General features: G+C 43.8%; 1 protein-coding gene across 7 annotated transcripts in view; it reads left to right on the top strand.

Annotated features, from left to right (window-relative positions):
- Positions 1-12,360, top strand: part of LOC148400041 (SH3 and multiple ankyrin repeat domains protein 2-like) — a 267,857-nt gene that overhangs the window by 64,774 nt on the left and 190,723 nt on the right. For 5 of the 7 annotated variants that reach the window (XM_088371807.1, XM_088371808.1, XM_088371805.1 and 2 more), the window contains 2 exons: positions 6,249-6,452; positions 9,018-9,089. In XM_088371807.1, the coding sequence (XP_088227933.1) occupies positions 6,249-6,452; positions 9,018-9,089 (276 nt within the window). Of the gene's footprint in view, positions 1-6,248; positions 6,453-8,860; positions 8,903-9,017; positions 9,090-12,360 lie in introns of those variants that run through there. The other 2 variants (XM_088371810.1, XM_088371811.1) reach the window with 2 other exon arrangements.

Genomic DNA, 12,360 nt, shown 5'->3' with positions numbered 1-12,360 from the left:
ATACAGAACTATACAGTGCCACCAGAACCAACTTGAAAAGGGGTATCATAAAAGCAGGACTTCAAAACTAAAGTAGAGGATCAGGTCACCAACCACAGCCCACGGCAGATGTAGCAGGGCATCCAGCTCGGTGGCCTAAACCAGCTCAGTGACCGAGTGGTAGAGTGTCCGCCCTGAGACTGGAAGGTTGTGGGTTCAAACCCCGGCCGGGTCATACCAAAGACTATAAAAATGGGACCCATTGCCTCCCTGCTTGGCACTCAGCATTAAGGGTTGGAATTGGGGGGTTAGATCACCAAATGATTCCCGAGCGCGGCACCGCTGCTGCTCACTGCTCCCCTCTCCCCCAGGGGATGGATCAAAATCACACAGGGATGGGTTAAATGCAGAGGACAAATTTCACCACACACAGATGTGTGTGTGACGATCATTGGGACTATAACTTAACTTTAACTTAAGAAGATCACCAACTTCAGGGACCAGAACACCATGGCTGTGGACTGAAGCGCCCAGCTGACAGAGGCGCTAAACACCTGCTTTGCATCTTTTGAGATCCCGACCCCTGAATCACCAGCCATATCCCATCAACCTCAACGATTACCGCTCCATTGCACTAACACCCACCAAGTGCCTGAAGCTTGTCCTGAAGCATATCCAAGCCTGCATTCCCCCCCTCCTTTGATCCCCACCAGTTTGCCTAAAGGGCAAATAAATCCACAGCCATAGCCATCGCTTTTCACACCGCAGTGAGCCACCGGGAACACCGTGAGAGCGACGTCAGGATGCGCTTCATTGACTATGGCTTGGCCGTCAACACAATCATCTCTGACATCCTGGTTAGCATGCTGTCTAATCCTGGACTTTCCCCTCTCACCTGCATCTCGATAAATGACTTCCTCACTAACCAGACACAAGGAGTGAAACTCAGTCCCCACCTCTCTACCATCAGAACACTCAACACGGGCTTCACACAACGGTGTGTGCTGAGGCCCCTCCTTTACAACCTCTACACCTCCGACTGTAAGCCAGCTCACAACAGTAACATCATTATGAAGTTTGCAGACAACACGACAGTGGTGGGGTTGATCTCGAGAGGAAACGAGTAAGCAGACAGAAATGAGGTCCTTCAGCTGTCTGAGTGGTGTGCATCAAACCTGACACTAAACACCACTAAGACAAAGGAGATCATCCTGGACTTTAGGAGGTCCAGAACATATCAGCCTCCTCTCACAAATAATGGCGACTCACTAAAGCAGGGGTGTCAAGCTAATTTTTGTCGCGGGCCACATCAAAGTGAAAGTTTCCTTCGGAGGGCCATTATGACTGTCAAAGCTTTATATTGTATACAGTATAGGCTACACAACAAACTGATGAATAATTAGCTTTAAAATTAGAAAGTAGTAAAAACTGTTGTATTATACGTATATGTTAATAATTAAAAAAAAAAAAAGAACGGAAATAAAAATCGCTAGCTATAACTATTTTTTAAAAGTGAACTAATTTTTTAAAATTTAGTCTGACACATGAAGTCGATGTACAATTTGTCTTCGTGGGCCACAATAAATGATGTGGCGGGCCATGTTTGGCCCCCAGGCCTTGAGTTTGACACCTATGCACTCGAAAGAGTTTCATCCTTTACCTTCCTGGGCACCACCATCTCAGCTGACCTGTCCTGTTGGCCAACACCAAGGCTGTCCTCAAGAAGGCACCACAGCGTCTGCACTTTCTGAGAGTGCTCAGTAAAAAAAACATCAACCAGAAGCTACTGCAAATCTTCTATCGAGATCATCATGCTGTGCTGTACCTTAGTGTGGTTCTAACACTGCACCGTAACAGAGTGGAAGGATCTCCAGAGAGTGGTCCAGACAGCACAGAAGGTCTTGGGATGCCCCCTCCCTCAGTGACGTACACTCAACCCGCTGCTTCAGCATAGCGCAGTCCATCATCATAGACACCACTCAACCCTCCCACCACCTGTTTTGCATGCTGCCCTCTGGCAGACACTACATGCGCATCGAATCCAGGACCAACAGACTCAGGGCAGCTTCTTCCCAAAAGCCATCACCACCCTAAATGCACACATGCAACGGCCACCAAACACACACAAACCTCTCACTGAATGAACTCTGTCTACTCAGTTTACACTATTTGTATTATTTATATTTATACTATTCATATTCATTTATACCAGGAACCAGCACCTTGTAAAGCAGCCTGCGATTTTGTTGTACTTCCAGTCAGTCTGTTGTTGTACAATGACAATGAAAGCTTCTATTCTATTCTATTCTATTCTATTCTATTCTATTCTATTCTATTCTATTATATTATATTATATTATATTATATTATATTATATTATATTATATTATATTCTAAAATCAGTCCTTATATATGTTGCTTCACCGTTTAAATTAGGTTTCACTCATGCGAATAAACACGTCTCCTTTAATTTCTCTCTAACTTAATGTTTTGCTTATATCTTCACTATATATTGCCTTTTAGTCTATTTGAATAGCTAAGTTGTGGCCCTGACCCGAAGCATTTCATTGACGAAATAATGCCACATTGGTTTTAAAGACATGACAATAAACAGCATTGAATCCTCCTGTCTCTCACTCTCTTCAAGCTTCCCAACTTACTTATGCATTCATTTCCACGACACTTTTAACCATTCCAGGTGGGATTCCTACATAATTACAGTTTTAAATCAGCACAATGCGAATAGATTGCCTTGGATATATTTGTATCAGTTGAGTAAATTCAAACTTTTTCCCAGTATACTCTTCCCAGAACATAGACAATAACTGTGTTGCAATTTTGTGTTTTTGGCAGACACAAAGAATTGGTATTTCAGCTTCCTCATCTTCGAAGACTCATTTGACACATGATTAACTATACAATGACCAGTAGTAACACATTTCGGATTCACTGTTTGTATGCTTTGCAGAAGGTAATTTCTTCCGCTTGTGTGTGTGTGTGTGTGTGTGTGTGTGTGTGTGTGTGTGTGTGTGTGTGTGTGTGTGTGTATGTAAGTGTGTGTGTAAGTGTGTGTGTGTGTGTGTGTGTGTGTGTGTGTGTGTGTGTGTGTGTGTGTGTATTGCTCAGAAATTGCAGTGAAGGATTATTTCCAAGAGGGGTTGCAGTGGAGTGTCATCAAGTAGATGCATGGCCCATTGTTTGTCGGCTTTGTCAAATTTTTGGCATTTTACCGCCAAGCTCTGAATTGTTCTTCTCCTGGCAGTAAAGTTAAGGTTAGTTGGAAGGCATGCAGCATCTATTGTGACTGGCTATTCTTGGCTATTTGTGACTTCAGTTAAAACTTTTAGAAAATACACTACCGTCCAAAACTTTGGGATCACCCAGACAATTTAGTGTTTTCCATGAAAAATAACAGAATTGCACAAGGGTTTTCTAATCATCCATTAGCCTTCTAACACAATTAAAAAAACAAATGGATCATTAGAGCACGAGAGGGATGGTTGCTGGAAATGGGCGTTTAAGCATTATTGATTATTGAAAAACACAGACTAGCATTGCCAAGTGGTAGAGTGATTGTCTCCCAACCCAGAGCTTGGGGGTTTGGTCCCTAGCCATTGTGACCATGTCAAAGTGTCCTTGAGCAAGACACTCAATCCCTCGTTGCTCCTGATGTTGTCAACAGAAGGTGAATAAGATAGCAGTGTGAAGCGCTTTGAATACCAAAAGTAGAAAACTGTGTACAAGTACAAGTCATTTTCTGTTTTACCATTTACTATTTCAGTCACTCTATGGAAAAATGTACAACATACTCGAACTACTTACTTTGTCTCACGTCATATAAAAGAGACAATGAACAGTCTTGTTAAAAATTTGAAATGCGTCCAGTACAGAATAATGAAATGTAAGTAGAAGAGACACAGAACACTACATATTTTCGTATAAATGTGCAGATATCATTCTTCTCCTGACAATTGATAGATAATAGAAAGAGGAATGGCAGAGACATTTTTCCATTATCCCCACAACTGGCCTATAAATCAGCAAATACTGTCAATATATACATTATATTTGATCTCTACCTGACCTTATAGAGGTTTGCGTGTGCAAAATGGGTGCAAAAAAGATTGTTTCTATCAAGTCTCCACTCCTCGCCGTTTCCTCGTAGCCCCACGTGTCACATTGTTGTCATGGTGTCCGTTTGTGCGTCTATGCACTCGCCCCTCCTTGCCTGTGTCCTACCAGTAATCATTGTAATCGCCGTCACCTGCCCCTTATTACCCGTCTTGTACTTAGTAAGTCCTGTCCGCGTGTCGCTCCCTGTCGGATCGTCCTGTTAGTCTGTCCCTGTTAGCACTGTTAGTTCCTGTTTGCCCGCCCTGTTTGTCCTGCCTGTTTATCCCTTGTTCCTTGTTCACTTCGTCTTCGTCTTCCCACGTCAGGTTGCCGTCTGTTTCGGCTGCCCGTACGTTGCTATGTTCTCCTGCCTGTTTGTTCCCCTTGTCCTGTCCTCCACCACCCGTTTCCCTTCAATAAACCCTGGTCCAAGCTACATTTGGTCACCCTGCTCCATTTCTGTCAACCGACAAAGTGGCGAGTTTCTTTTGTGGTCTCTTTGAGGAGTATTATGCGAATAGATTAATTTAGCACATGCAATGTGATTCATCAAATCTGAGATGAATCGCAATGACTGATTTTGCACATTTAAATACTGCATTTGAAAGGCAGGTTATAAAAAAAAAAAAAAAGAAAAATGCAAAATGTGCAGCAAAATGAGAGGGGATGGGAAGAACTAATTCTTACTGCTTATACAATGTAAACATTTTTATATTCCAAAAACAAAAACAATTACCGTCTATTCAGAAAGGCAACTTTTGAGCTACCGTATGATTTCTGACCTGCCCTTATGAACAAGGACTCATGCCATATTGCCTATGACAAAACTCCTTTTAAAATTCATTTCAGTGCCTCTCGTCGATTGTGGGTTATCCTCATGAGGGTCGTGGGTATGCTGGAGCGTCTCTCAGCTGACTGGGCAGCTAGCGGAGTACACCCTGAACAGGTTGCCAGCCACTCAAAAGGCACAAATAGACATAGACAAACAAAACTGGAGTACCCGAAGGAAACCCATGAAGGCACAGGGCGAACATGCAAACTTCAGAAAAGAATCAGTATGAGGCGATTTGCTAACCAGTGCTCCACCCTGCCACCCCAACAGAAGAAAACAGATATTGTGGAAGGAAGGAAGGAAGGAAGGAAGGAAGGAAGGAAGGAAGGAAGGAAGGAAGGAAGGAAGGAAGGAAGGACAAAGCAGTTATAAATTTCATCCTTCTGTAGTGTTAACTAGATTCAAAAAGGAGGGAAAAGTTAAACATTCAGTAAACACCCTTGATCTCCAGACTACACAGTTTCCACATACGTGCCCCATGTTAATAAAATTGGTTATCCAAAAAGTAGGCCCACATGATAATAAACATAATAATCTTGTAACAAAGATTAACATATACACCCTTATGAACATATGAATTATCAGACAAAAAAACACAAAGTCAAGACACAATTTCATTGCAACATGCAAGGTAATGCAATCAAGTGTTCACAAGTTCATCTGGCTATTATATGTCTCATTCAGTCGTGAGTGTTATTTCTTCCCTCCAACTACCAACCACTTTTGGAAAGTGCTTCGTTTTTGTGATTATCATTTTCTTGTTTGCTTGGTTTTTTTGTGTCTTTGTGGTTACCTTTTTTTAGTTTGTTTAGCTTGTGTTTTTGTGGTTTTTGTGTTTGTGATTAATTTTTTCTTATTTATTTTTTGTTGGTTTTTGTTTTTTCTGTGTTTTCAATCACCTTTTTCTTGTTTGTTTAGTTATATTTTTTTGAGATGTGCACTTCATGACCACCGTACAGGCCAGTATTTAATTGTGTATTCATTTTCAACTATGTTTAGCTGTTTCAAATGTTGTGTCAAAATCTTCCAAATCTAACATTTGTATTTTCAGTTAAAAATGTTATGTTCCACTTAAAAGTCATGGATGGAACTCCAAAGTTAAATCTGTTCCAATCAAAAAGATTAAAACTGTGTTGATTTTCTTAACTGTGACTGGCTGGTGGCCAGTTTCGGGGTGTAAACCGATGTCAGCTGGGATAGGCTCCAGCACCCCCTGTGACCCTGAACAGGATAAGCGGCCTTGAGAATTGATAGCTGGATTGAAATTCTTAACAACCCAATTAATTTTTCTTGCTTATTTTGCTCTCTCCCACTCCCAAAACCAGAAATGTATGCGTTTCAATCCCAACGCCACAGTCTGGGTTGCCAAGCAGCGGATCCTGTGCACACTCAATCAGAGCCTGAAGGATGTGCTCAACTATGGCGTTTTCCAGCCTGCCAATGGTGGAAGAAATGGCATGTTTCTGGATGAAGAACATTACCTCAGAGAGTACCCTCAGCCAATCAGTAAAGGTGTTCCGTGTTTGGAGGTACACAACCATTAAAATGATTTAGTTACAATTACATTAGTAAGGAGTAAATATACGATACACACACTGTGTAACTTTGGCTGAAGACTACACGTGTAATAAATTAGGGTCCAGGTGGTCTCCAAGTACCCACTCCACATGTGCTTCTGTTATATCAAACTGCGAGTGAGCATGCCTCATTGAAAGGAAATAAAATAATCTGTTTTGACTGGCTATGATTGAAGTCCATTGTGACCACTCCCACAGCAGCGCAGCACTCCCTCTCACAGATTCCCCAACCTGCACTCGTCTGCGGGTCTAACCTGCCTGCGTGCAGATACGCCACACGCTGTGCCGTATTTACACCAGTCATTAAAATTGAGCCTTAATCTTTAGTTGGCACAAGATGAAAACACGGTATAAAAGAGCCACCGCGTGTACGACTCAGTTTTACCATTTGATAATTTTCCTCTAATTAATGCATTCCGGTGTTTCACTGAGTTACTAGCATCAACACTAATGGTAAATCGCCGTAGGGCCAAAATTGCAAGCTCTTACATTAGAATAGAATGTTAACAATTGACAAAATCTTAGTAGATTTCTTTGCCCACTAGACCTAGTAACTGACATGACTATACGCATCTCTCACATGTGAATATTTTGTATGAAAAAGAGCATTTACTAACTTAAATTATGGTATCATTAAATTATCAGGCATTGTTCATATTCACATATAACACATCGGGAAAACACCTCATAACCTTCTTTTGTCGTGGCTGGAATAGAGCAGGGCGACCAAGTGCAGCAGAAGGGACGGCTCCCGACGTCCTAAAAAAACCGCAACGCCCACGCAGAGAACGGGAGGGCAGGGGTTAAGCGCACCAGTCCAAATGGCCTCACCGGCCATGGCAAAGTCCTAACCGTACTCGGCAGCAACTCTGGGGACATGAACCGCGCTCGGCGGCAACTCTGGGGACATGAACCGCAATCGGCGGCATTCGAGGGAGTCAGAACCGCAATCGGCGACATTCGGGGGAGTCAGGACCCCAATCAGCAGCATTCGGGGGAGTCAGGACCGCAATCAGCGGCATTTGGGGGAGTCAGGACCGCAATCGGCAGCATTTAGGGAGTCAGAACCACAATCGGCAGCATTCGGGGGAGTCAGAACCGCAATCGGCAGCATTCGGGGAGTCCACACCGCAATCGGCGGCGTTCAGGGAGTCTACACCGCAATCGGCGGCGTTCAGGGAGTCAAAACCGCAATCGGCGGCGTTCAGGGAGTCAAAACTGCAATCGGCGGCATTCAGGGGAGTCAGGACCGCAATCGGCGGCATTCAGGGAGTCAGGACCGCAATCAGCGGCAACTCTGGAAGTCCGTACAGCAATCGGCGGCATTCGGGGGAGTCAAAACCGCAATCGGCGGCATTCGGGGGAGTCAGAACCGAAATCGGCGGCATTCGGGGGAGTCAGAACCGCAATCGGCGGCATTCAGGGAGCCAGAACCGCAATCGGCGGCATTCAGGGAGTCAGAACCGCAATCGGCGGCATTCGGGGGGGTCAGAACCGCAATCGGCGGCATTCAGGGAGCCAGAACCGCAATCGGCGGCATTCAGGGAGTCAGGACTGCAATCGGCGGCAACTCTGGAAGTCCGTACCGCAATCGGCGGCATTCAGGGGTGTCAGAACCGCAATCGGCGGCATTCAGGGAGTCAGGACCGCGATCGCGGCATTCAGGGAGTCAGGACCGCGATCGGCGGCATTCGGGGGACTCAGAACCGCGATCGGCGACATTCGGGGGAGTCAGAACTGCAATCGGCGGAATTCAGGGAACATGAACCGCAATCGGCGACAACTCTGTAAGTCCGTACCGCAATCGGCGGCAACTCTGGAAGTCCTACCGCAATCAGCAGCATTCGGAAGGCGGGGCTGTGTGCAGCGGCAAGAGCCATCGCGCGCCGCAGCAGTGGGAGTGGGGCCAGGGACGATCGCGGGTCCGGCGCAACTGGATCGAAGTCTGGCGACGGTCGTGGGTCCAGCGACGCTGGTGGTGGAGGGATCGGATCTGTCACGGATCGGATGGAACAGGGCGACCAAGTGCAGCTTGGACCAGGGTTTATTGAAGGAACTCAAATGACAGACTCGGCAAACTGACATAACTTAACAAAACGATAACATGACTGACTGACTAACCGAAACAGACTTGAAAACGACAGGAACCAAAAAGACATGAAGCGTGACAACAACATTACGACATCAGGAACCAAAAAGGCATCAAGACAACCATGACTCGACGGGGCGTGAGGGGCAGACAGGACTTATATACACGACAGGGAACAAGAGGCAGGTGAGAATAATCAAACTAATCATGGGCACACAGGGGGGAGGGGCGAGCACACAGACAAAAACCATGACAACAGACACATAGTGGAACGGTTGGGGACGAGACGTGACATCTTTACTTCTTGGTGAAAGTATGATAATTTGACATTGCAACTGTTGCAACTCTATTACACATCTAATTTGACCCATTGATTTTCTGTAGAGATTCATTGTTTTATGTTTTAATGTTTGTCTTTGGCATTACAGTTTCGCTACAAGAGCCGAGTTTACAGGCAGCCGAATTTGGATGAGAAACAAATTGCCAAACTTCATACAAAGGTAAGAATGTTGATGCAACTGAATAAAAAGCTCTATCAAAAAAAGTAAATAAGAGTTTACTGATAATATTTAGCATTCAGGTTAATCCAGTTGCATTTTACTGCTACAAAGGAAGATGACAAATTTTCTGATTCAACCATTTTCCTCATCAAGAATTCCACTACTGAACGATTGGGGTTTTTGTACCAGTTTTCCACCTGCACGTTGAGTGAGGATCATTTTTGGGACTAAGTTGGTTCTGTTTATGCATAAAATTATTGCTAAGTGTTTGCAAAGACATGGAACAGCAGTAGTTTGCTGATTGCAGAGTGTTTTACGTATCAGCAGTAAACAACACATCAAGCCTCAGTGATCATACGCTGACAGTGTGTTGCTATTTTAATGTCTCTAAAGGAGTCATTTAACTCTGAACTACAACAAAAAGATATTGATGTGTTTGTCGATGTGGACGAACGTTTTTTTTTCCCTCACAACTCACACAAATAAAATAGGGGTTGTCAATGATTTTGAATACTTGGATATCACTTTAGAATAGCTCCAAACCTGAAGTTTAATGCATGTATAAAGCAGTTGCGTAAAACTGTACAAATCAGTCTGAACTGTTTTAGATTTACCAGGTCACTTCTGCAGCATGCATAGGGCCACTGATTCAGTAACCAGGCCAATTTCCTCAAACTACAAACAAACCTTGACATTTTTCAATCAGAAAGCCACGTAAATTGCATCATTTTAAAATTATTTGAAAATATAATATCTGAAATTTCTCTAATTTGAAATGCTTAAATGGGCTGGGCCTTAAAGCAGTGTCTCAGTCAATTAAAAAGAATGACAAGGGAGAGTATAAGTGATGTAAGCAAGCAGAACTCTAAAATTCAAAAAGCGCAGAATAACACAAATCCCTTTTTGTAGAAGGTTCCGCACACTCTGCCACAGACAATAAATGGAACAGAAGCTAAAGAAAATTAATGCAAAGTTAAACTTAATGAGCTGTCACCTAATCGTGGTGGAGGGGTTTATGTGCCCCAATGATCGTAGTTGTCTTGGGGTTTATACCCCTGGTAGAGTCACCCATGTCAAACAGGTCCCTAGGTGAGGGACCAAATGAAGCATGACTCACAAAATCCCTCGTGATGAGTGACAAGAATGGACTGTTTTCCCTTGCCTGGGCGTGGGTCACCGAGGCCAGGCCTGTAGTTGGGGCTGGAAGGTTGGGCCCTCACTCACGGGACCGTAAAGTTAACGTGACTCCTCCTTCCTGTAGGCTTGCCACCTGTAGGTAGGAGGGGCCAGAGGGGTCGGGTGCAGAGAGAGCTGGGCGCCCGCCAAAGGTGGTCCGATCACTGGCTACAGAAAGCTAGCTTTAGGGACGTGGAACCTCTGGCAGGGTAGGAGCTTGAGCTGGTGTGAGAGGCAGAAAAGTTATACTTGGACACACCTACGCACAGTTTTGGCTCTGGTACTAGTCCTCTCCAGAAGGGTTGGACTCTTCCACTCTGGAGTTGCACATGGTGAGAAGCGCCTAGCAGGTGTGGGCATACTTATTGCTCCCCAACTTAGCAACTGTACATTGGAGTTCACCCCGGTAGACAAGAGGGTAGCATCCCTCTGCCTTCGGGTGGGGAGGACGGGTTCTGACTGTTGTTTGTGCATATGCGCCAAACAGCAGTTCAGTTCAGATAAAAGTCCTTGGAAGGAGTGCTGGAAAGTGTTCCTTCTGGAGACTCATTCTGCTGGGTAACTTCAGTGCTCACGTGGGCAATTGTGTGTGAGTGATCCATGTTCTGCGCCTCCATCGGGTCCTATCGGGCCTTTTAACGCCTGTGGAACTCCAAAGGCAGCTGACAGGTACCAAATGGCCAAGTGGAATGCAGCTTTGGTGGTCGCTGAAGCAAAAACTCGGGCATGGGAGGAATTCGGCGAGGCCATGGAAAAATGACTTCTGGATGGCTTCAAAGAAATAGGGTAAGAGATAGAGATAGGGTGAGAAGCTCAGTCATCCGGGAGGGACTTGGAGTTGACCCAACTGTGGATAACCGGTAGAAAATGAAGAGACGATCTATAAAATACATAATTGTTTGGGTCCTGATATAATATAAACACTGTAGAGCTCTTAGGTCTGCAGACTTGGGTCAAATAACAGTGTAGAACCCAGAGTTCAGAGTAAACATGGTGGTGCTACATTTAGCTGTTATGCTGCACACAAATGCAATAATATAACAACAGAAGTTAAATCACCCCCGAGTGTACATGCTTCAAAAAACAGGCTTAAAACATTTCCCATACATTTGATTCAGGTCCTCTAAACAATGTTAATCTTTTCTTTTCTTTTAGACATTGTAGGAAGTCACTTTTATTTCAATACTTCAAAATGTATAAAACCTCTTTTAATGTTTCTAAATGTTGTCAAAGTAAGAATTGAATTGAATTTATTCGTTTCAACTTTCTAGTAAGATTTGCCTTGTGTATAAAATGTCAAATGTGCTGTAGAAATAAAACTGTAATGCCTTGCCTTACAAAGAAACACCACAAGTATTATGCTATTTAACCTATTTAGTATTACACTTATTATATTGTCAGTAAACGGGATGTATGCTTATGCTCAGAAACTCCAAATACATTTAGTGTATGGTGCTCATTTTTTGTTGGCAGTGCGATGCGTTATCAAAACCCGTGCTTCATCTATTGCTCAGGAGGAGTCTCTTTTTCCTTGCCAGCTCCAGCAGCAGAGCACGTTAACACTGCATCGCTGTTCCACCCACAAGAGTAAAAGTCAAGTGTGTTCAACCATTTGAAGAATCTGTTTCCTCTGCCTAGTTGTTTTAGGCTCACCTTAGACAGCTATCCATCCCACAGTGAAAACAATCGCGTTGTGCGGCCAAGTTGAAAATGTTTATGGACACTGGCTGTTTTTGGCATACCAGAAAATGTCTGACAGTTACTGTAAATCTACACACAAATTCATTTTTATGAGAGTAGGAAAGATGACAACTGGACAAAGGAAAAACTGCAGAAGAAGGTGAACCAAATAACAAAACGAGTTTGCACATCACAATGTGTGTGTTTAGAACGGTAATAATCATCAGAGTGGAAACAATTTTTACCTGGATTTGAACTGAATATACTCAGTTTTTATTAATTTATTTATTTAGCAAAGTGAACAGTAGCTCTACTCTATGATCAGTCCTGGGTGCACCCTGACTCTTGCCCTAAATCAGATGGGATTGACTCATATTCCCTATGACACTGAGCAGTATATGCTAAAGAAAGCCAA

This window comes from Syngnathus floridae, chromosome 3 (genome assembly GCF_059516105.1).
Source record: "Syngnathus floridae isolate MCC-2025c chromosome 3, RoL_Sflo_1.0, whole genome shotgun sequence".
In the NCBI taxonomy this organism is placed as follows: domain Eukaryota; kingdom Metazoa; phylum Chordata; class Actinopteri; order Syngnathiformes; family Syngnathidae; genus Syngnathus; species Syngnathus floridae.
This window is presented reverse-complemented; position numbering and strand designations above follow the sequence as displayed.